At 36.4% G+C, this 25,615-nt stretch overlaps 1 protein-coding gene across 7 annotated transcripts in view; it reads left to right on the top strand.

The window, feature by feature from the left end:
* The first annotated feature begins 280 nt into the window (after positions 1–280).
* The window catches only part of NFXL1 (nuclear transcription factor, X-box binding like 1), a 67,259-nt gene continuing 41,924 nt past the window's right edge, over positions 281–25,615 (top strand). For 2 of the 7 annotated variants that reach the window (XR_012434812.1, XM_005554835.5), the window contains exons 1-12: positions 288–369; positions 723–959; positions 3,350–3,523; positions 8,657–8,766; positions 10,685–10,815; positions 14,732–14,910; positions 15,158–15,319; positions 15,397–15,497; positions 16,218–16,332; positions 17,663–17,787; positions 20,052–20,174; positions 23,620–23,710. Coding sequence is in view for 6 of the 7 variants with exons in the window: in XM_005554835.5 (XP_005554892.3) it covers positions 725–959; positions 3,350–3,523; positions 8,657–8,766; positions 10,685–10,815; positions 14,732–14,910; positions 15,158–15,319; positions 15,397–15,497; positions 16,218–16,332; positions 17,663–17,787; positions 20,052–20,174; positions 23,620–23,710 (1,546 nt within the window). In the remaining variant the exon portion in view is untranslated. Of the gene's footprint in view, positions 555–722; positions 1,132–3,349; positions 3,524–8,656; positions 8,767–10,684; positions 10,816–14,731; positions 14,911–15,157; positions 15,320–15,396; positions 15,498–16,217; positions 16,333–17,662; positions 17,788–20,051; positions 20,175–23,619; positions 23,711–25,615 lie in introns of all 7 variants that reach the window. The other 5 variants (XM_005554836.5, XM_074039732.1, XM_005554838.5 and 2 more) reach the window with 5 other exon arrangements.

Raw genomic sequence — 25,615 nt, 5'->3', positions numbered from 1 at the left:
ATGAAATCCTCATACCCAGCTGGGTTTAGGGCAGTCCTGCAGAAGCAGAAGCAAATTGGGGAGTCACTAGACCCTCTGGACCCGCCCACCTCCACCATCGTCCGCCCCTATGACCTTCGACCCCTCCCTAGCCCCAGAGCACGCCGGGAGTTGTAGTTTTCAGAGGCCAGCGCAGGCGCTTGGGGTTCCCCTCACGCCCAACCCCCGCACTTTTCCGGATAAGGAAGCGGCCTGTGCTGCCACGCAGTCGCCGGACCGCGGGCGAGGGCTTCTGGGAGTTGTAGTCTGTTGGGACGAGCGCCGTCGGTAAGGAGACGTAGCTTTCAGTGGGGTCTACCGCTGCGGTTGGTTCCGGGCAGGAGCCGCAGGGTCAGTCTGTGACTCTTCCCCTACTACGCTCCCCCAGAGGCTGAGGAGGCGCTTTCCTCTTCTCCTCCGGCTTTCCGTCTTGGGCACTGTGTGCTCCTTGCTCCGCGGTTTATTTCTCTGCCTAGTCCTCCCTCGCCTCTTCGGTCCATCTCCAAAGCCCGGGCTTGGCGGGGACTCGCCCTCCGGTAAAGGCAGGGCCGCGACCTCCTGAAACTCGGTCCCCGTCCTGCAGGAACCTTCCTCACTCGGTCCCTCATACGGGGTTTCCGCACCGACTCTCTCCTCCTTCGCCTCGGTCGTCGCTGCGCTCACCTCCTTCCACTCTTTTTTTTTTTTTTTTTTCTCCTCTGCAGGGATGGAAGCTTCCTGGCGCCAGGTGGCCGGTGGCAGAGGCCGAGCCCGGGGACGGGCCACTGCCGCCCCCTCAGGAAATGGAATCCATCTCCGCGGCGCCGGAGGAGGGCGAGAGAAGGGGTCGGTGGGCGCCGTTCCTTTTGGCGCCAGTCCCGGAGGAGTCGCGACCTCGGCGGCTGCAGGGAGCAGGCACAGCCCAGCGGGATCCCAAGCCCTGCAGACTCCCGCAGCCAGCGGTGAGAATGGCTCCCGCCCGCGGGCTCACCTGGATGCCTCCTAAGGCAGTTGCTAGTCAGGACCGCCTCCGCCCTCGCCTTCTCTCTTTCACTGCTTTTCCCCTCCTTCGGGAGTTTGTTTTCCGGCCCACTTCTCCAGCCTTTCAGGTGGCAGCTCTTTTCGGCACTCTAGGTAGATTTCCATCGCACCTCTTTCATCTTAATTTTAGGTGGTATTACCTTTGTTCCTTCCCTCCACTCTTGCCTGCTTGAATCTCCAGACCATAAGTTGTAAAGTGTGGCCCGGTGTTCTGATTTGGTCTATAGTGTTGTTTGGTTAACACAGTTTTATATGTGGATTGGTTGTCAGCGTTTGTTTGTCGTTTTTAAAAATCTGGTTAACAACCTTGTGGCTTTAGTATCTTTGTGCATGGCAACAGTCAGCTCAGCTGAGTCACAGAAATCCCATTTAGATTGGACTTGGGCACTCCCTCTCACATTCTCTCTCATTTCTGGAGCCAGGTGTCTTTTGTCATCTTTACCTTTGCCTTTGTTTCTTGACTTTTCTATTCCTTGTAAGCACTTGAGCTTTTGATACCTTCCTTGACTGTAGTTCCTATTTACAAATTCCATGTCCTTCTGTGGATATATCTGGTGTTGCCTCCGATATGTCAATACCTTTCATCCGAGACCATGTTTTCGTGGAGCCAGGGAGCACTTACGGTTGTGCATGGGGCCGAGGGAATAATCCCTGAAATCATTTTATTTTTGTGTTTGGAATGCATTTCAGGATACATTTTTTTTCGGGTGGGTAGCAGAATTGAGTATCAGTGATTTTTCTCCTAGGCTAATTTTAAACGTAGGTGGTATTGTCTTAGCATGCAGTTAATGGTGGTAATGATAAGGTATGCAATATGGAGACGTGTGAACAGGTTTGGTAAACTTTCTTAGATCTTGTGGGTAGAATGAAAACAAGCATTCTCTACCTGGATAGTTGAGATTTGGCTGTAAGAAATAATACGTGAGAAGGTTGCGTTGTCAACTTGTCTTTACCTTGAGATGATGTTAGATGAATACATTTATCAGGTTATGAATGTTCTCATTATCTCTGTCCAATTCAGCCTTTTTTCTTATGTCTTTTAAGTGCTAATTTCCCATAGATTAATGACATTTATCATCTCTTTTATGACAAGTTTTGAGTTATATATCTCATAGCCAGTTCTTTTTTCCCAGTACTCAAAGATTGCTAGGGAAGCATGATATACATTTTGGTCCTGGTTTACTTGAAATACTCAGTTTGTTTTGTTAATAACCCCTAACCAAACTGGCTGCAATAAGAAAAGGAAAATGTTTCATGAGGGAACATAATCAAGTATGAATATACCACCTAAGCTAAGAGAACTTCTCTTGGTAGTGGCTCATCAGTTTCAAGTACAATGTGAATTTTAAAATAGTCAATCAGTAAATTTAAAATCCTCTCAAGATGGGAATTCATGAACTCAGATCAATTCTGCAGGTTTATGGCTCCCTTCTTAAACTGTGTTTGCTGTCCATAAGAGCTTATTAACACTTAGTGCTTGAAGAAAATCCCCGTGGTCCTTGCTCTCAAGAAGTTTGAAGCTTCTTTGGGAGTATGTGCAGTGAAGTAATCTGATTTTGTTTTGCATGATTAATCAAGTAACAAAATGAGAAGTACAGATAGTGCTAAATAGTGGAAGAACAAATCCAAAATTAACATTCTTTTTGGAATGAAGTTGGAAGAAACATGTTTTCCATGTTAATATTTTGTGTGGATTAATGTAAAATGTTTATTTTTTTGTGATCACAAAAAGTCAATACTAAAGGCAAAAAGTTTTTGACCTAAGAAGCCGATTATAAATATAGTAGGTGTATAGTGAGTACTGCTGATACAAACTCTTTCGTGGGACTGGGCTGGACTGGGCTGGACCGTCCTGTCCTATCCTACCTGTTGTTCAGAAGGTGGTAGTTTGAAGTACCTACCTTCCCTGATTCTTTATGTGCTCACTGTGGACATGTTTCCTCACTTCTTAAAAATTATTGTGCACAATGTACTTTAAAACATCTTAATTTTTGTTAGTCCTTATTTTGAAGTTGATCACCAGTATTTTGATAATTCTATTGTATTTTCGTATGTTTTTCTTGATTTGTTAATCACCGTTTTCATAAAAATTTGCTTCATTTTAGCAGGATATTTACAAAAGTGTAAGTTTTTGTTGTGGTATCTGCTTTATTTGTGTGTCAAGGAATTTCAAAATACTTTTCTCATGGATTACAGGAAGATAGAATGCTCCAAAGGTGACTTTGAAATGCATGTTGTAAAATGATAGCACATTATGCTTTTCTTTTTGAGAGATTGTTTTGCAGAAATGAAACTTTTTTCTTTTAAACAGAGCTAATATCTCAGAAAAAATTTGAAGAAATCAAGAAAGCTAACCAAGCTGCAGCCAGAAAACTTGTTGAAGAACACTTTAGCTCTTCATCTGAAGAAGAAGGAGATGAAGATTTTGAAGGAAAACAAGGAAAAATAGTTGCAAATACGTTTATAACATACACTACTCAGACAGGTACTGATCATCTAAATTTTGACCTTTGACGTCAATGAAACTGTATTCCTGACATTTTTTTGGTAATGCCTTTGTTCTATATGGAATAGATGTTATGTCTTAAGACGAGCACTGTGTGTTCTAGAGTTGAATTTTTGTACACTTTGGTATTTGAGTTATATATTGTGTAATACTAATTTTTGTATAAAGCAAATAGAATGGCAGTGGCTCTTTTATAGCCTTGGGAGGCCTTTGTATGTATTTAATTGGCATTTCAGTAGAAAGCTTGGATGGGGCTGCTAAAGCTCTGGAGCAACAAACTGGGGCAAGTTTTTTTCTGGTTTTGATGATTTAATTTAACTAGAGGACTTTGTGTACCCCCTCAATCTATTCATTTTTTCATCGTGTTAAATGTGTCTTGAAGTCTTTTTAATTCTTTATTTCCTTATTTTATATCTTATTTACAACATCTGATGTATTTATTTTTAGAGTTGGGGTCTTATCCTGTTGCCCAGGCTGGACTGCAGTGGTACAATCATAGTTCACTGCAGCCTCGAACTCCTGGGCTCAAGTGATCCTCCTGCCTCAGCTTCCTGAGTAGCTGAGACTACAGGCATGTGCTGCACCTAGCCATACTTTAAAAAAAAGAAAAACCTAAATTCCCTCAGGTTTGACATGTACATTCGTGTTATCTGTGGTTTATATCTGGTTGCTCTTAAAGCCACATATGTTTATGTGAGAACGGGCCAAAGTGATGTTGCTGTGTACCACTTTAGTATTAAGTGTAAAAATAGATTATTTTAAATGTAAATATTGTCAAACTTTCTGCCTTTTATACTTTAAAATTATTATTGGAAATATTCTTGCATGTAGGCCAGGCACAGTGGCTCATGCCTATAACCCCAGCACTTTGGGAAGCCAAGGCGGGGGGATCACTCGAGGTCAGGAGTTTGAGACCAGCCTGGCCAACATGGTGAAACCCCGTCTCTACTAAAAATACAAAAAAATTAGGTGGGCGTGGTGGTGCACGCCTGTAATCCGAGCTACTCAGGAGGCTGAGGCAGGAGAATTGCTTGAACCTGGGAGGTGAAGGTTGCAGTGAGCCAAAATCACGCCACTGCACTCCAGCCTGGGAGACAGAGCAAGACTGTCTCAATTAAAAAAAAAAAAGAAGTAGTATTTTGCATGTAATGTCAACATTTATTAATATATTTATAGAAATGTCATATTGTTTATAACCTTTTATTAGTAATATATATTTATACCCTTGCTTGGTTCTTTTTCTTACTTTAGCATACTGTTAAAACCAGGAAAAACCTTAGAAATATTTTGGGAAACAATTCTACAGAGAAGAGGTGACTTTCCTAGAGTTACACCATTAGTAATTGGGAGAGCTGGGTTTAAACCTAGTTTACTTAGCTTTAGAGCCATTACTGGGATGATTGCATCTTCTCTGTAAAAGCAGGAAAATTCTGAGGAGATTAGATGGTTACTTTTGTACCTGTTTATGGGGGAAAAGCAGCGTTGTACAGCAGTTAAGAACATTGACATTTGAGCCAGATTGCCATGGTTTGATTCTTGGCTTTGCTACTTGGCTGTAGGATGTTTGACATATTGCTTAGCATCTTAGGGGCTCGGTTTCTTCTTTTGTAAAGTGGGTATAGTGACACTAAGTACCTTAGAGTTGTTAGGATGAAATGAATCACTATGTGTAAGTACCGTAGTGCTTATGGTAGTGCCTGTTGTGTAGTCTGTGCTGTGTATCTGTTTGCTGGAATGTTTAATGTATTTTGTGGCTTGATTATTAGAGATTTTCTATCATAGCTGCTGCTTTCTTTTAAAAAATTTGTTTCCTTTTTCAGTCATGTCTTCCCTTGATCATAAGGCCCCACATCCTAAGCTCTCTTCTACTCTATACTAATGTGTTCCTTAGTTATTATATTGTGCTTTCATGAGAAGTATAAGGCCAGTGATGCCAGGATTCAGGACTGTTGGTACAACAGAATCAGAAGCATAACAGAGTTTGAGCATGAGTTAGCATGAAGGCAAATAAAGAGCATGAGAGTTAGTCTTTTTTTTTTTTTTTTGGAGACAGTCTTCTTCTATTGCCCAGGCTGGAGTGCAGTTGTGTGATCATAGCTCCCTACAATCTTGAACTACCAAGCTCAAGTGACCCTCCTGCTTTAGCCTCCCAAGTAGCTGGTACTGCAAGTGCACACCACCATGCCTGGCTAATTTTTTTAGAATTTTTTTGTAGAGACAGGGTTTTCCTGTGTTGCCAGGACTGGTCTTGAATTCCTGGCTACAGGGAATTCTCCCACCTCAGCTTTCCAAAGTGGCAGGCGTGAGCCACTGTGCCTGGCTGAGAGTTACTCAAGTCTTCAGACAGAAGAATTTATGTATTTCACCCTTGCCTTCCCAACCCATAACCTTGGTGATTAGGTAGTTGCCTGAGTATACTGATAGGATCATGAAGATAGTTGCACATCATCGAGTAGGTTTCTAAGGAATTTACCATAACTGCTAAGGAATTAAGATTAGGAAGTTTGGCTGAGAAGTCTAGTTTGGCAAGGTAAGAATTGATAAAAAGTAATTCTAAGGTTAGAGGGTTTCTTGTTTCTAAAGGACTTTATAGAAAATAATCTTAAGAAGTTTTCTGCTTTGAGAGGACTTCGCTTGAACCATTCTACATAGAGTCAGATTTTATTTTACAACAGGAAATGCAATAATGTCTTTCAGTCTAGCATGTAGAAAACATTTGTCATTTGTAAGTTTTATTAATTTTTAATCTGCTTTTAGTCTTACAGTGTTATGGTAATTTTTTTATGCTGTGTTTTGTATAAAATCCATTAGTATTTGATTCCCATTCCTTTGCCTCTACCAATGTAAGAAAATCTGATCACTTGATTTAAGAACATACATGCCAGAGTAATGGGATGGTTCCCACCTTAACATTATTGAATTGAAGACCAGGACTTTACCAAAGGAGTTCATTTTTATTTGAGCACAGCCTTTGCATTTTTGTGATTCTTCTCTCAAATTTCGGACTTGCATGGCCAACTTCCTGATGAGTATCTCTATCTTGCTGATGCATGGACACATCAAACTGCTGTTGAAAGAGAACTTTTTTATTCTTTTGTGTTCTTTATCTTAATAGCACTACAGTTTTCTCAGTCACCCTCCCAAGCCAGCCATCTGGGAGCAGAGATGGCATATGCATGTTGTTTACTGCAATTCTCCCTCTGCCCATGTCAGACAGCTCAGCGGACACAGCACTCTTCCTTCTGAATCTTGACATGAACATCAGCTTTTAAAACTGATACAATCTCATTGTCACCAAGTCCTCCTAAGTTTTACTTCCTAAATTTCTTAAATCTACCCTTACTCTGCCTGTGTACTGTTACTGCCTAGTTTAAGCCTTTACAGCTGCTTAATGTGGATTAAATCCATATAATAATTGTGAGGTAGATAACTGTTACTACTAATTTTACAGATGAGAAAACTGAGACACATTAGGTCACTTGCTCAAGCTCATTTTTTGCTTTATCTGCTGTAACTACCTCTTAACGGGTACTTCCTGCTTTCAGTCTTGGCCTCCACATACTCATTTTTCTTTAGTTGCCAGAGTGATCTTTTTAAAATGCATGACTTCAAATGCCATGCTATCCACTGTGAAGTGCTGGGCAGTACATTTTATTGATGCAGCCAAACTTTAAATGTTTCAAGGAAATCTTACATAAATTTTTAAAATATAAGGTTAGTTTTTATTTTGTAAAAGTCTGTTCTGTCTTCTTCTTAAATACTGTTTTTTGAGTTAGCTGTTAAATTAGATGAAATTTAAAATGTTTTGTATCTGTTAATGCCAGCTGAGTTGAAAAGCAAAATAGACACCCCATATTATTATTCTGCTCTTAAGGATTTTTTAAAATACTACAATGTTTGTTTAAAATAAAGCAATTGTCTTTAATAATTTTATAATAATTTATAGTTTTGAGAGTATGTTTGTGTTTATTTTGTTTAATGTCCTAAATCACATTTATTTTATGGTAGGGCAAGCTTTTGTAAGTGCTGTGTTTGTTCAGATGATTTTAGAAAGTAAAGAATTAGCCACATGTCCTATTTATGTCATTTTTCTTTTTGGCAACTTAAATTTTGGCTTGAACCACGTTATTACCATGATAAGTTCTGTACTTATGTTAGTTTATGTTTTAATCTACTTTTTTTTGAAGACTCAGTCAACCTCTATTGAACATATCTTTATTGTTCTAAAGCCATGCAGGCTTATTTTTCTCATACTAAAGTGACTCAGATTATTGCCCTTTTATTGTCATTTGTGCTTTAGGTGACTTGTTCTATTTTTCATTTTGCTGTTACTTGTTATTTGTTGGATCTTCCTGTAGTAACTGCTCACTGCAGTGTAGCGTAGAGGTTAAGAGGGTTCACTTTGTAGGCAAACTGAAGTTAATTCTTTTGTGCCTCAGTTTTCTCATTTGTAAAATGAAGATAATAGCTCATTTAATCCTATTGAAGTACTAATAGTACAGTGTCTAACAAGTAAGCACTCAGTAATTACTCAAAGAAAATAACGTCTGGTACTGTTTTTTCTAAAAAGCTTATTCTGCCTTCTTAAGCAGAAATAGTGAACATATTTCATGAGATGTGGTTATCGTACTGTAAAAACCTCAGGGTCTTTTCATCAACAAGTTTTTATTAAGAATACACCTACTAAATTCACACACACACACACACCCACTCACTCACATCTATGCTTATATTTATGCTAAGTGACTCTACTAATTAGTTTAGGCTTTCTTTCACACTTTGCGTTTCCTTAAGACTTTACATCTTCCAGCTCTTGCTTATGGCTCTGCCTCCACCAAATTTGTTGAGAATTGTAATAGCCAAAAAAGTAAGTATAACTGAGAGAGAGAGCTGAGGTGCTGATTTTGAACCATGTATACAAGATTTAATACACAGACTTTGTTACGTCTTGACAGCTCATTGGTTACTTTTTTAAAAAAACTTCTTGTTTTACAGCTATATTTTGAGCAATTGATAGTGCTAGACAGTTCTTACGTAATGTGGTGCTATTAGTGAGTTTGTGTTATTTTCAGATGTTGTTTAGGGTGAGATTTTCAATCTTTAAATTTCCAGATGGAGATACACGTGAATTAGAGCGAACAAAACAATATGTAAATGAAGCTTTTCAAGCAGGGGCTATGACATGCTTAATTTGTATTGCTTCGGTGAAGAGAAACCAAGCAGTAAGTTTTTCTCCTTATTTATATTAATGTATCTCCCCAAAATATCTTAGTTTGCACTTATAATATTTAATGATTTATTCTTTTGTTTACTTTTGTTTAAAAATACTTCATTTGAAAATTTTGTATATGAGTTGATCTTCATTTTAAAATATATAATTTTTAAAAAACTACCACTAAATGAGTATCCAGTATTTTTAGCACTATTGAAATAACTTAGTTGTCTTCAGTTTTAATGCAAATGTTGATTTGATAGAACATTTTTAGCATCTGTACTTTATAGATTCCCACAAGAGTGAAATGTTAAAATGTACTATATTTTACTACTTTTATTGGGTTTGGAAAAAGATACAGCCCCTATCTTCAAGAAAGTAGAACTTGGCAGTAACACTTATGGCTTAATTAGTTAGCGTATCCTGTGTTAAAGGCATTTTGGGAAGTGGTGAGGGTCAGTGGGGAGAGAGATTTGGACAAAACTCATGTCCTTGGAGGAGCTATGGCCTAGTGATAAAAATATCTCTATGTAAATTTAAAAGGGCATTAATGAAGCAATTAAGAAGTGATTACTGAATATGAAAGACTCAACATTTAGACCTTAGATTAATTCACTACTATTATAGCAGCATTGCCTAGAGAAAGCAAATCAAGTCAGATGAAATAGTTTGGTCATGTAGAGTGAATCAGAAATTTAACATGCTCTGGTTGGATAGAAGAGTATATCAGATATAGATTCCTTTTGTGCCTAGAGTCACATCTAGTTGGTTTACTCTGATTTCAGCTACAGGGAATGCATAATCTCTGCATGCAGATACAAACCCACTTTAAACACTTGCTGTGTGTGTGCGTTTTTTCCACCTCTGAATTTTCTTCTTGGAAATTGACTTAGCTAGTACATGGCTATAGTGCAGAAGCACTGGAGAGTTAAAGCCCCTTGCAGCAACATTGCACCACAGGGACTTGGTAGGTGAATGCCCCAACCTCCTTATCATTAGCGGTTGGGGCTGGGCAGTCCAAGGCGTGTTTTACATGGTTCTGCAGATGGTCCCCTGTAGGATTGAGCTTCTGTGGCCCTTAGTGGTAATCAGCTCAACAATATGCCATTCATTGGCATTTCTTTTTCCCGTCTAGTCCCCTTACTCCTGCATCCAAGTTCTTATCTCAGATACTGCTTTGGGGATAACCCAAACTAAGAAGTTGGCTGTTTAATGCTGTTGTTAGCTCATGCAATATGCTACATATCTGATTTTCTCGAACAGTTGTAAAATGTTATAAGGAAAGGGGAACTGATTTTTATCAGTTTTATCAAAGTATTTGGCAGGTTTTAAAAATGAATTTAGTATTATTCTTAAGCTTTTAAATTATGTATATTCTTAGTTTTTGATTACCTAATTTTTAAAATTTAGCATTAGTTAGGTGTTAGACTAACAGGTTTTATGTAACAAAAGGGCTATGTAGATATATATGTGCATATTTATGTTTAAGGATTCTTTCGTAGTATTATTTATACTTGGAAATAACCATCCAACAACAAGAAATTTAAGTACCTACATCTACATGATGTAATGTATAGCTATAAATATGCTTATAAGAAAGACTATAAAATTACATTTCAGTTATTATAGTATGACCTTATTTTTTAAAAGTATGAAAAAAATATATATAAATTTGGAGACTGTCCAGAATGTTAGCAGTAATTATTTCTAGCCGAATGAATCTGTGTGATTAATAATAATTTTCTTTAACATATTCTACTTTAAATGCATTTCCCATGAAACAGTTCTGTTATACTGGAAGGAAAGACCTTTTTTCTTTAATCCTTAGGTAGCTCTTGAAAATAGTTTAGTGTGATACTCATTTTAAATTATTTTACAATTAACAAAGAAAAATTAACATATATTAACTTCTGATACCTTTGTCTTAGGTTTGGAGCTGTTCGGGATGTTTCTGTATATTTCACATGCCCTGTATCCAGAAGTGGGCTAAAGACAGCGAGTTTCTTGTATCTTCTGTGACTGATGATGATTTTGGAAAGAGAGATTATCCCTGGCCTTGGTAACTTTTTCTAGTTAGTTGGATTATTATTATTATTTTCAGATGGAGTTTTACTCTTGTCACACAGGCTGGAGTGCAATGATGATCTTGGCTCACTGCAACCTCCACCTCCTGGGTTCAAGAGATTCTCCTGTCTCAGCCTCCTGAGTAGCTGGGATTATAGGCACCCATCACTACGCCTGGCTAATTTTTTGTATTTTTAGTAGAGACGGGGTTTTACCATGTCTGCCAGGCTGGTCTTGAACTCCTGACCTCAGGTGACCCATCCCAAAAAATCTCAAAGTGCCAACTAGGCTGGCATGCCACTGCGCCTGGCCTAGTTGGATTATTAAATTTGTAGAATAAATGAAAATTGTAGATTCTACGTTGCTTTATTGGTGGTTTCAATATCCATGTTGGGCCTTTAATTAGTCATTTGGTGTGTAAATATATGGAACCTTGATAAAGGCTGGTTTTTTTCAATTTGAATTTATATAACTAATAAATCATCCAGACTTAATTTTTCCTCTGCAAAACAGTTCCTTAATTATCCTTTGAAAGGACTTTCAGTTTTCTGTAGGACTGAGAATCATTCATAATTGTGATCTTCCTGTCCAGAATTCTATGAGGATGCATTATTATTACCTTGTACAAGACTATCATTTAATGTATTCTGATTATAAGATTCCCAGTTTTATCCTCCCAAATCTCAAAACTGCAAGTGTATAATATACAATATCATTATTTTTTTACATTTATTAGTTTTGCTTATTATTGATGATTATTTGGTCTTGAGAACTTTTGTTATATTTCCAGAAAGAGTTGGAGAGTCGAATTTTATATCTCTGCTAAGTAAAGACAACAAGAAACTCATTCATGTTGGCTGTCCAGAGAGGTAGATTGACTGTCAAAGTAATGAAGCATAAGCTTCAGGGGCTCTGTGTGGTCACATTTTGTAACTTTAGTAACTAATTTTATGTTTAAAATTTTGAGTTTTTTTTTTTTTAAATTTAAATTTTTATTTTTTTGAGACAGTTTTGCTGTGTTGCCCAGGCTGGAGTATAGTGGTGTGATCTCGGCTCACTGCAGCCACTGCCTGTACGGTTCAAACGATTCTCCTGTCTCAGCCTCCAGAGTAGGTGGGATTACAGGTGCCCGCCACCATGTCCGGCTAAGTTTTGTATTTTTAGTAGAGATGGGGTTTCACCATGTTGGCCAGGCTGGTCTTGAACTTCTGGCCTCAGGTGATCTACACACCTTGGCCCCTCAAAGTGCTGAGATTACAGGCGTGAGTCACCGCATCTGGCCAGTGGTGTAGTTTTTAAAAAACATTTAGACATGCTGGTGACTTTTAGAAGAGTATGTAAAAATAATTCTCAGCAATCTGTGAGAGATTTTATTTTCCTGTTACCAATGGGGATATTGAAGTTAATTGAAGGGAGATGATTTCACGCTCCTCACTCTTAAGTAGTGGAGCCAAAATTTGAAACCTAGGATTTCTTACTTTTAAATTCAGTGCTTTTGCTATTCTTTCATCTGAGTTATGTTTTTTGACCTTGCTTTTAGAACTGTTATTTTTCTTTTCATTGAATGCACACTTTTTGAAAACTGTTTCAAACATTTCAAAGTATATTTGTTTTGCTCCTGCATATTATTTACTTGTGGTGGAGGACTTTTAGTGTTTAATAGGTATGGAATTAAGCCAGGTGTTCCAGCTTGTTAGTTTAGAGATTTAAACCTTACGTATATATTTTTTTACCCTCACTTCTGTTTTAAGTAGTCATTTTGCCATAGAGAAGGAAAGGATCAATTAAAAAAAATGTACTGTTACTTCTAATTTAAAAGGAACAACAGTTTAATCAGCTGTGCTATATACTTTGTGTTCCATATTTCATACTTTTTTAAGAAAATAAATGACCGTTCTGGTTAAGAACCCATTTTGTTTAATCCTCATCAAGATGGAGCTAGAACTTGGTAAAATGTTAATAATTTTAAGTTATTTTATGGAAATAAAAAATTTAAAATACAGGTTTCTACTAAGATACTACTTTTTAATGAATAAGATCTAGCATAATTACATTTCATTGTTGTCATCCCATTTTAAAATAAAACTCATACATTTGCATATATTACCCTCACTGGGCCAGTTCAGTTTCAGTGCTGATGGGCAGTGTTAAGGTATGTTGAGTTGCCTGTTAGTCATCCATACCTACGCTTATTAAAAATACATATCCCCCTCCACACTAGCTTAAAGGAATAGTAAACACTTTTAATAAAAAAAAATTGAACTCTTCCAATAAAGTGCCAGTTATTTATTCCAGAGACAGATGAACTTAGTATTTTGTTTTTGATTTTTCATTACAAGAACAAATATCTTTTGGTTATTTTGAATATTTATGTGGCATTTATTTGGAAACCGAACATATTCTTATGACAATGAAAATATTTTGTATATGATACAAAAGAAATTTAAATGTTAATATGAAACTTGTTCCCGTGTAATGTACTAACTATACTCATTTGTCTGGGAGATAAGGTTAAAGCGTCTTTTGAGAATGAAGTCATCTATGATGATCTACAAGTACATTTCTGATAGAGCTGAAGGTTAACACTTCTACTACCAAAATTTATTTATTTTAATGGTGGAAGTTTAAAGCCTTTCATGGTACTTGAACTTTTCTTTGACTTAGGCACATTCAAATTATATCTTTTTTTGGGCTGGGCACAGTGGCTCATGCCTGTAATCCCAGCACTTTGGGAGGCCAAGGCTGGTGAATCACTTGAGGTCAGGAGTTTCAACTCCTGGCCAACATGGCAAAAACCCCGAATCTACTAAAAATACAAAAAATTAGCTGGGCGTAGTGGTGCACACCTGTAGTCCCAGCTACTTGGGACACTGAGGCACAAGAATTTTTTGTACCTAGGAGGCAGAGGTTGCAGTGAGATGAGATTGCGCCACTATACTCCAGCCTGGGTGACAGAGTGAGACTCTGTCTCAAAAAAGAAAAAAAAAAAGAATTATATTTTTTTGTGCTAGATGTTGTGAATTATGAAATTCTTTATTTTCAAGTTTATTTCCCCTTAATTCTAAATTGTAGTCATGTTTCTTGTGGTATTGCCTGTCTATAACCTGACTTCTCTCTTCTGTTTGCTGTTGCTAATATATTTTGTTTATTTGTAATCCACAAAACAAAACTTAAAAAGTTGAGCTTTATGAAAAGCAGAGTGAATTTCTCAAGAATAAAGTTCAATGAGATCACTTGGACTCGGGAAGGGGAACATCACACACCGGGGCCTATCACGGGGTGGGGGGCGGGGAGGGATTGCATTGGGAGTTATACCTGATGTAAATGACGAGTTGATGGGTGCTGACGAGTTGATGGGTACAGCACACCAACATGGCACAAGTATACATATGTAACAAACCTGTACGTTATGCACATGTACCCTAGAACTTAAAGTATAAAAAAAAAAAAAAAAAAAGAATAAAGTTCAGGTACTTAGTAGAAAACTAATGTTACTTTCTTTTTGTAGCTGTATTCTAGATATGTGCTGTTTAATTCATGGTAACTGGCCACATGTAGCTATTTCAATATTCAGAAATTATAAAATAAGAAATTTGATTCCTTCCTCAGTTGTAAGCACTAGCCACGTTTCAAGTGCTCACAGTATGTGGCTAATTGCTACTGTATTGGACGATCCCGGTATAAAACTGTTTCATCATCTCAGCACATTATATTGTGCAGTGCTGTTCTATATGGTTGAAATAGATTTTAATAAGATCTTGTTTTTTTTACTAACACAAAGATGGAGCAGAGTTCCTTAACATAAAACTAGTTTAACAGAATATACTCTGTTACTAAGTTCATTTATATTTCTGTCTCTCATGTTGCTTTTAAAGGCGAAGTTAGCTTTAATAATTTATTCTTCTTTGTAGTCCAAAATGTAGGTTTGAGTACAAACGATCTGAAACACCTAGTAGGTACTATTGCTATTGTGGAAAAGTGGAAGATCCACCTTTAGATCCGTGGCTTGTGCCTCATTCATGCGGCCAAGTATGTGAGCGTGAATTTAAACCTTCTTGTGGCCATAAATGTTTACTCCTCTGTCATCCAGGTGAGTTATATATTGCATTTTTAATTGTTTGTGGGTGATTATTTCTTCTTATGTTGAGACAAAAAAAAAATTGTAAAAGTTGAATTCACAATTGAAGTTTGCCATGAGAAAATATTGAAAGTTATTGCCTTTTGTCAAGTATCAGTAAAGAAAGTTCTAGAAATTATTGATAGGTGTAGAAAATGAAAGTTTTAGTTTCTGACTTTAGATTTTTTTTTTTTTTTTTTTTGCTTTTACTGAATTCTAGGTCCCTGCCCTCCTTGTCCAAAGATGGTCACAACTACTTGTTACTGTAAGAAAGCAAAACCTATCCCTCGTAGGTGCAGTGCCAAGGAATGGTCTTGTCAGCTGCCATGTGGACGGAAGTTGCTTTGTGGGCAACATAAGTGTGAAAATCCTTGTCATGCAGGTAAAAGGCCATACCCATTAGATTTTTCTGACTAAGCAAAAGTCAATTTCTGTGCTAATTTGTCGTTGTGGTTTTAGGAAGCTGTCAACCTTGTCCAAGAGTTAGTAGACAAAAGTGTGTCTGTGGCAAAAAAGTAGCTGAAAGAAGTTGTGCAAGTCCACTATGGCACTGTGATCAAGTAAGTTTATATGCATTTCGAGGGGTGGGTATTAAAGAATACACAAAGCATAGACAACCTAGAAAGCAGCAAGGCTAATCAGGTTTAGTTGGATAAAAGGCAAGGAAGAATAGCAACTCAGGTGAATTATATCATGTTTTAAGAAACTACTCTTAAATTTAATATCATTTTTAATTATTGGAGGAAAAATTTTTTTCAAAGTAATAGGTATTTATTGAATTTTGGATTCACTACATTTGTACTCTTTCTTGCTAGCTCTTGTCCCCTTCTTCTCTTTCCCCTCTCTTCAACCAGCACCCCTCTCTGCTTCTTGAATTAATCAAATTGAGGAAGTAAGATTGGTTTTATAGGTTGCTTGTCCTAGAATTGGCATGGTTTTAGTGCCACTTAGAATTCCTTGTTCGTGAAAGGCCATATGAAGCTGCATGTAGTTTTTTTCCGTATTGCATTTTTAAAATATACTTTTTGGTGCATAGGAAATATATGTGTGTGTAAACGTATGTATATATGTACCTATATATACGTATATGTACCTATATATACCTATGTATATATTTACCTATATATACACATATGTATGACACCTGTATAAAATATAAAGTAAAATAATATGAGGGACATAAGCAGTTGTTTATTTGTGATTGAAAAATAGATTGTGTCTTGTATGAAGTCTTTTTTGTTAACTTTTAAATCATTAGTGTTTATTGCGTTTTATTTTAGGTATGTGGAAAAACACTGCCATGTGGTAATCACACATGTGAGCAAGTTTGCCATGTTGGTGCTTGTGGAGAATGTCCTCGATCTGGGAAAAGGTTCTGTCCATGTCAGAAATCAAGTAAGACTTATTTTTTTTATATATAGGAAATGAGCTATCAAGCCATGAAAAGACATTCAAAAGACGTGCTCCAGGAAACTTAAGTGCATATTACTAAATGAAAGAAGCCAGTCTGAAAAAGCTACAAAATTTAAGCCTCCAACTATGACATTCTGGAAAGGTCCAAACTGTGGTGATCAATGGCTTCCAGGGGTTGGGGAGAGAGAGAGAGATGAATAGGAGAGACATAGAAGATTTTCAGGGTAGGGAAACTCCTCCATGTGATACTGTAATGGTGAATATATGTTGTTATACATTTGTCCAAACCTATAAAATATACAACACCATGAGTGAACCCTTATATAAACTATGAGCTTTGGGTGATTATGATGTGTCAATGTAAGTACATCATTTATAACAAATGTACCACTCTGGTGGGGTTTGATAATAGCAGAGGCTGTGCTATTGTCATTATTATGTAATAGGTTATAGGTGAGTTTATTTTAGGCTGCTTTCAGGTAAAGGCATAGTAGGATAGCACTTTGAGTCAGCTTCTTTGACTCCCCACAAATAACAGCATCATATGTATAAGACTGCTTCTAATACTTGTCACAATATGTTTATGTTAAAGGTGAGTTTTATAATTTTGTACTTGTTGCAGTTTTTTAAGAGAGGTGGTTTCATTCTGTTGCCCAGGCTGGAGTGCAGTGGTGTGATTCTAGCTCACTGCAGTCTCAGACTCCTGGGCTCAAGTGATCCTCCTGCCTCAGCCTTCTCAGTAGCTGGGAATACAGGCACCTGCCACCATGGCTGGCTCATTTTAAAAAATTTTTGTAGAGATAGGCTCTTCCTATGTTACCCAGGTTGGCCGCGAACTCCTGGCCTCAAGTAATCCTCCTGTCTCGGCCTCCCAAAGTGCTAGGATTATAAGTGTGAGCCACTGCGCCTGTCCTGAGTTTTATAGTGTTTTAAAGTCTACATCTTTCTTTTTGTCTTTGTGGGGTAGTTCAGAGCAAATTTTTTAAAACAAATTTTTAAATTAGGAAAATTCATGAATGATTTATGTAGTCTTGACTCATTTCTTTAGATAACTATTTCTGAAGGAGAGAGCCCTTAAAAATGTGTTTCTTGAGGATGGTAACGTGTCAAATTTCTTTTTAAAAACCATAAGCTTAACAAATATTAGGGATTATTTTCATTAAAGTTAATTTTTCCCAATGATTATGTGGATACAAAAATTTATAGTCTGAAAGTGCCAGCATTCCTTAGGGAGCCTGAAGAACATAGAATTTTGCTGATGTTTAATAATAATGTATCTTATTATTAACATTGACTTTTTGTCTGTTTTTAGGATTTTCTTTGCCTTGTACAGAAGATGTACCAACTTGTGGAGACAGTTGTGACAAAGTACTTGAATGTGGAATTCATAGATGTTCACAGCGTTGTCACCGAGGTCCCTGTGAAACATGTAGACAGGTTAGTCATCTTGTGTAATAATTACTTTTAAGAACTACCTATCATAATATATCAAATGAGATTGTCCTGTGGTTGTTTTCTATTACTTATTTTCATATACATCTGTGTCATGATCTATATGAATTTAGTGACCTAATATTAGGGTAAGAAGCAGGAGAGTACAGGCATACCATGTTTTATTGCATTTCACTTTATTGTGCCTTGCCAATACTGTGTTTTTAATAAATTAAAGATTTATGGTAAGCCTTTGTAAAACAAATCTTTCAGCTCCATTTTTCCAACAGTATGTGCTCATGTCTCTGTGTCATATTTGGTAATTCTTGCACTATTTCAGACTTTTTCATTATCATTATATCTGATATGATAGCCTGTGGTCAGTGATCTTTGATATTACTATTGTGATTGTTTGGGGGTGCTGCAAACCATGCCCATATTAGACAGTGAATTTAATGGTTACATGTTGTGTGTGTGTTCTGACTGCTCTACTGACCAGTCGTTCCCCATTCTCTTTCCCTCTCCTTGGGCCTTCCTATTCCCTGAGAGACAACAATATTGAAATTAGGCCAATTAATAACCCTACAGTGGCTTTTGTAAATGTTCAAGTGAAAGGAAGAGTCGCACATTTCTCATTTAAATCAAAAGCTAGAGATGGTTAAGCTAGTGAGGGAGGCAAGTTGAAAGCTGAAATAGGCTGAAAGGTCTCTTGCATCAATTAGCCATGTTGTGAATGCAAAGGAAAAGTTCTTGAAGGAAATTGAAATTGCTACTGCAGTGAATACAGGAATGATAAGAAAGTGAAACAGCCTTATTGATGATAAGGAGGAAGATTTAGAGGTCTACAAAGAAGATCAAAGGAACTATAATATTACCTTAAGCCAAAGCCTACTCCAAAGCAAGGCCCTAACTTCAATTCTGTGAAGGCTGAGAGAGGTGAGGAAGGTGCACAAGAAAAGTTTGAAACTAGCAGAGGTTGGTTCATGAAGTTTAAGGAAAGAAGCCCTGTTCATAATATAAAGGTGCAAGGTGAAGCAGCAGGTGTTGATGTAGAAGCTGTCAGGTTATCCAGATGATCTAGCTAAGGTAATTGATGAAGGTGGCTACATTAAAGAAAAGATTTTCAAGTGAGATGAAATAGCCTTCTACTGGAAGAAGATACCATATAGGACTTTCACAGTTAAAGCTTCAAAGCATCAAAGAATAGGCTGACTTTCTTCTTAAGGGCTAATGTAGCTCCTCAATTGCTCATTAATTGGTAATGTAGCTCATTAGTGTAGCTCATAATTGAAGCCAATGCTCATTTACTATTTCAAAAATTGTAGGGGTCTTATGAATTTTGCTGAACCTAGTCTGCTTATGCTCTGTAAATGGAACAACAAAGCCTAGATGACAGCACATCTATTGACAGCACAGCTTTATGGCATGGTTATAAGCCCACTCTTGAGACTGACTGATCAGGAAATTTTCTTTTCAAAATATTACTGCTCATTGACAATGCACCTGGTCACCCACGAGCTCCGATTGAGGTGTATAAAGAGATGAATGCTTTTATGCCATGTCTGCTAACACAATATCCATTCTGCAGCCCATGGATCAAGGAATAATTTTGACTTTCAAGTTCTATTTTTTAAGAAATATATTTCCTAAGGCTATAGCTGCCATAGATAGTGATTCCTCTGATGAATCTTGGCGATGTAAATTGAAAACCTTCTGGAAAGGATTCCTCATTTTAGATGCCATTCAGAATATTCATTATAACAGGAGTAGGTCAAAATATCAACATTAACTGGAGTTCATAAGAAGTTGATCCCAGCCCTCATGGATGACTTCGAGTGTTCAAGACTTCAGTAGAGGTCTAGACTTGAGACTTTAAAGTTGTATATGTCATTTTGGTTTTGACCAGAGTACCAAGTCCACAAGTTAGCTTACTAGGTAATTTAGTTGTTTTGGCTTTACTGAGACAAGAGTTGCAGATGTTATGGTTGTAATGAAATGGAAGTGGTTTTTTTATGTGGGGTTTTTTTTTTTTTTAACTATTTAATATCAGTTTTCTAAATTTAATAACAAATGTATATGAAGTCCTTTTTAGAGCAAAGTAAGATATAAGTAAATGTTTTAGGAAATTCAAATTGGTTTTTGGTAAAGTTTGTTATACAAATTTAGTGTTAAAATTTTTGTTCTTTATGTTTTAATAATTGTAAAAGGTGCAATGTGAGGAGAAAATATTAACAAAAATAATTTTAATAGCATTTATTTTATTCTTCCAGGAAGTGGAAAAGCATTGTCGCTGTGGAAAGCATACGAAACGAATGCCTTGTCATAAACCTTATCTGTGTGAAACTAAGTGTGTTAAGATGCGTGACTGTCAGAAGCATCAATGTAGAAGAAAGGTTTGTGTATTAACCTTGGAAACCTCTGATTTAAAGACTGTATTGAATTTCTCCATTTTGGACCCGCAATAAGTGCTGTCTTGAACTCTTTCTCAAATGTTCAGGCATATGCTTTGTTTTAATATATTAATAAATATTCTAGATTAACCTTAATCTAGATAATTTTTGTACTAGTGGGAATTGTACCAATTTTTTTCAAATGAGAAGTTTCTTGTCCTGTGCATTGTCCTCTCAGCTTGATATTTCTGATCACTGACTGTTTCTGATCACTGAAATGTATGATTTTCGTATATTTTATATTTGTGTATTTTATAAACCCCAAATACATTGTCTTTACATTTGCTTTAAATAATCAGTTATCTTTTAAAGAGCTTGAAAAAATAAGAAAAAGTAATTTTTGATATTTATCATCATACTTTTGGTGCTTTTCATCTTTTTGTACAGATTCACATTTCCATCACATTTCATTTTTTTTCTATTCTGAAGGATTTCCTTTAACATTTCTAATAGTGCTGGCCATGAATTCTTTCAACTTTGTATGTCTGAATATAACTTTCTTTAGTCTTTGTGAAAAATATTTTTACTTTAGAGCTCTAGTTTGGCAGTTTTTAACCCCCATACTTTGAAGGTATTGCTCTACTATCTTTTAGCTTGCATTTTTTCCAATAAGTAGTATGCTGTGATTGTTATATTTGTTCCTTGGTACTGATTGTTTCTCTTTTTTTCTGGCTGGTTATTAAGATCTTTCTCTTTATCACGTTTTCAGCAGTTTGTTTCTGGTGTTCCTTGGTGTAGTGTTCTTTATGTTTCTTAACTTAGTTTTCATTGAGCTGCTTAGATCTGTAGATTTATAGTTTTTATTATATTTGTGAAATTTTTGGTCTTTATTTCTTCAGATTTTTTTTTTCTGTTTTCCCATACCCATCACCTTCTGAGACTTTGAGGACATGTATATTATATGCTGCTTGAATTTCTAAGTTCACAAAAATAAAAAAAATGTTTATTTTTCAGTCTGTTTCTGTTTTAGTTTATATAGTTTTGTCTTCAACATCGCTAATTTTCTTCTGCATTGTCTAATCTGCTTTTTATCCCATCCTGTGTTTTTCATCTGAGAAGTGTATTTTCATCTCTAGAAGTTGGATTTGGGTCTTTTTTATATCTTCCGTGTTTCTCCTTAGCATGTTCATGCTTCCTCTATCTACTTGAATGTTAGATAGGTTATATTTGTAATGTCTGCTTTAATATCCTTGTGTACTAATTCTGTCATCTTTCATTTCTGAGTCTGTTTCTGTTTATTGATTTTTCTGCTTTTTTGGGATTGTATTTTCCTGCTTCTTTGTCTGCTAGATGATTTTTGATTGTTTCTAGACATGAACTTTACATTTTGGGTGCTGGTTCTTTTTGTTTGTTTATTTGTATTTCTTTAAATATTTTTAAGCCTTATTCTGGGACAAAGTTAAGTTACTCAAAAATTCTTTGTTCTTTCAGAGGCTTGATATTTTTAAATGTGACCAGAACACTCTTTTGTTTAGGGCTAATTTGGCCCCATTACTGAGGCAATAAGTATTCTAAGTACTCTACTTGATGCCCAGGTATTAGAAGATCCTTCCACTCTGGCTGTAAGGAACACAGAGTTTTTCCCAGCCTTGTGTGATCTCTTGAAATTATTCTGCCTTCTCTTTCCAGTGGTTCAGCTTTTGGGTTGTTTCCTCTCACACAATACAGACCAGTACTCAGCCAAAGACCCAAGGAGTTCTTTCTGGAGTTCTTCAGAGCTTTTTCTGTGCTGCTGCCTTCTCTCCACAAATTCTAGCCACACTGGCCTCTCTGAATTACGAATGTTGTCTACTCAACTTTGTAAGACAGCCAGATTCTGCTTATGATCTTCTTCCTTGTGCTATAGCCAGAAGTCTTCATGTGTAAGCTGATGGCACTGCAGGCCTTACCTACTTTGTTTCCCTTCTGTTAGGGACTGCCATCTGTGCTGCCTCATTATCTAATGTCTGAAAACTGTAGCTTCATATCTTTTATCTGGTTTGCTGGTTGTCTGAGACAGGAGTGTAAATCTGGTAGTTGTTACTCCATCGTAACTTGAAACAGAGGTGTCTATTGGCTTATTCAAGTCATGGACCACATAACCTTTTCCCCCACTGGCAAAGTGATAAGATAGGCACATAGTATTACTCAATAAACATTTGTCTAATTGAATACACTGTATTGCCTTTTTTTTTTTTTTTTTTGAGACGGAGTCTTGCTCTGTCGTCCAGGCTGGAGTGCAGTGGTGTGATCTTGGCTCACTGCAACCTCCGCCTCCCATGTTCAAGCAATTCTCCTGCCTCAGCCTCCCTGAGTAGCTGGGACTACAGGCATGTACCACCATGCCTGGCTAATTTTTGAGAATAAACTATATTGACTTGATTGCTTTTTAATAATGTATATTTTGTTTTTAGCTATTTTTATATACTGCAACTATACAACCCTAAGTTTCTTTAAGACAATTGTATTCTGTATTTCCTTTCCAAAGTTAGGTAAGTAAGAAGTTAAGGAAAGAGTTAAGATGGCAATATAGACTTGAAGTAGTTGACTGGTGTCCATGATTGAAAAATTAGGACAGGTCATAGCTAGCTATATTTCTCACACACGGAAGTGTCTGTGAAACCAGGGAAGTGACAAAGAAAGCTGGATGCAAGTAGCCTATCTCTGCTTCTCTTCTTTAGTCTCTTATTCTATGGTTTGAAAATAACTGTCAAACGAAGCCAGGAACAGTGGCTTATGCCTATAATCCCAGTACTTTGGGAGGCCAAGGCGGGCAGGTCACTTGAGCTCAGGAGTTTGAGAGCAGCCTGGGCAACATGGCAAAACTCCTTCTCTACCAAAAATACAAAAACTACCCAGGTGTGTTGGGGAGAGCATGTGGAACTAGGTACTCAGGAGGCTGAGGTGTGAGGATGGCTTGAGCCTGGGAGGTGGAGGTTGCAGTCAGTCAGGACTGTGCCATTACACTCTAACCTGGGCAACAGAGCCAGACCCTGTCTCAAGAAAAAAGAAAAAGAAAATAAATAACTGCCAAATGAATCTGTACATTGACTTGATTTTAATTAAATTTTTTAAAAAGCCAGACTAATTGTTTTCCTGTATTGACATTCCTTTGGTTAATATTGTTAGTCTCTGCATAGATAAAGGAATGAAATTATCTGATGGAAATGTTTTGAATCATAGAATGATTAACTGAAGGTCAAGAAAATTTAGCTTGATTTGTTAAATTAGGTCATCTTAAGTTCTTAGTGAAGTATGTTTACTTACCAGAAGAATGTTGATATTCTTGAACACTTCTTTTAGTGAAAAGTATATCTTTTCTTTCTATAAGTTCTGTAAGTAGTAATGACATGCCTATTATTAATGGGTTTTTGAATTACCTGTTCTTTATATGTTGCTTTCTCTTCAGTGTTGCCCTGGAAACTGTCCACCTTGTGATCAAAACTGTGGACGGACTTTAGGATGTAGAAATCATAAGTGTCCATCTGTCTGTCACAGAGGTAAACTTTAACAATAGCTATGATTTTATGTTTGTATTGATGTAGTGGTTTTTTTTTTATTGTCAATATTCAATATAATGTATTGAGATAGTGTTTTATAGTCATCGTGTATCTCACTTGACTCTCTTAACCTTGAGAATAAGGTAAGACAGTTTGCCAGTGTCCCTATTTTATAGGCAAAGAGGTTGAAACTTAAGAGGGTTCAGTGACTTACTCAGGGAAATGTCTAGTACATTTGAACCCAGGATTTCTGTATATAAAAGTATTGTCCTTTCTATAACACTATGTTTTTTTCCTACTTCCTAACTTTCCCCACACAATTTTTTAATCAATGAAGGTATTCTTAGCGTTTTGAACACCTTATTTATTCTGAATTTTATGTACTTATTTGGAGTTAAATCTAGTGAAGGATTAGATATGTCCTAAGCTGGTGATTTTTAAACATTTTGATCTCATGACCCCTTTACACTCTTTGGTCCCCAAAGGCCTTTTGTTACAAATGTGAGTTTTATTCATTGACATTTATTGTATTTGAAATTAAAATAAAATGTAATATTTATTTTTTTAAAAAATAGCAATATTAATCCCATTATATCTTAATACAAGTAATGTACTTTTATGAAAAATAACTATTATCTGAAAAAAGTAGAAAATTTTACATTCCTACAAATGTCTTTAATGTCTAGCTTAACAGAAAATAGCTGGATTCACATATATTCATTCTACATTCAGTCTGCTGTGGATATCACTTGTCACTAGCTTCTGGAAAACTCTGTGCATGTAAGACCTTGCAGACCTCCTGAAAGGGTCTCAAGAACCGCTAGGGTTCCTGGAGTATACTTTGAGAATTACGTTCTAAGTTATTACTAGACATTGAAAACTGAGTTAACTTCACTCATTTGGATTATGTTGATATGAAATGGAATCTACTGAGATATGGTATAGAGTATTAGAAAGATCATGAACTTGGAGTAAGAAATCCTGGATTTAAGCCTAGACTCTGCCAGTTAGTAGTTTAATACCTAGAACAAACTACTAAACTGTTTCTTGGTTGATCTCCCAATCCTTTCAGAAATCCTGCATCATATATGGAACTATTGTTATTTTATATGTGGAACAGGCCAGGAGACTATTGGCCCAAGGTGAATAGAACTAGTCACAGAGTCAGGATGTGAACCCAGTGTTTATGATATTTCCATTATATTACATTCCTTCCCCGTTAGGAAAAGTGTCAGATTCTATTACCCTGTAGACATTTTCTGTAGGTGTTCTTTGATTTGTCAGTGAAGTTTAGAAACAGTTTTTCAGGTATATTCTCACCAACACTAGAAAGATTTTATTTTCTTTTGTAGTCATTACATCACTGACCCATTGAGTTTTTGCAGATTTTTGCAAACTACATCTCTGTAATGTAACTGGTTTAACAGTAGTAAATCTACTATTTTGTTATTTACCACATTGCAAGATCAAAGGAGGAATGAGATCATCTTGATAAACATCTAAAAATGGTTGATAAATCCAACATTTATATAAGATAAAAATTTAATTGGAAATAGACATATCCTTAACCTGATAAAGAGTATCTGCAAAGTTTAGAGCAAATATAAATATCATACTTACTGGAGAAGTGTTGGAAGCATTTCCTTCTCTCATATTTTTGTGAAGCAAAGCCCACAAATATTTCAGTATTAATCTCTAAAAGATGGATTCTTAACCTAAACATAGTTAACATATTTCTTCATATCAGCAAATATCTGGTGTTCAAACTTCTTGTTGTCTCATAAGTAACTTCATTTTTTACATCAGTTTATGGACTCTAAAACCTAATAAAATTGACATTGTAATTGGTTTTGTTTCAAAAGTCTTTTAATTTATAATTTCCATCCTCTATCTCCTTTTTTCCCT

Source organism: Macaca fascicularis, chromosome 5, assembly GCF_037993035.2.
Source record: "Macaca fascicularis isolate 582-1 chromosome 5, T2T-MFA8v1.1".
Classification (NCBI taxonomy): Eukaryota; Metazoa; Chordata; class Mammalia; order Primates; family Cercopithecidae; genus Macaca; species Macaca fascicularis.
This window is presented reverse-complemented; position numbering and strand designations above follow the sequence as displayed.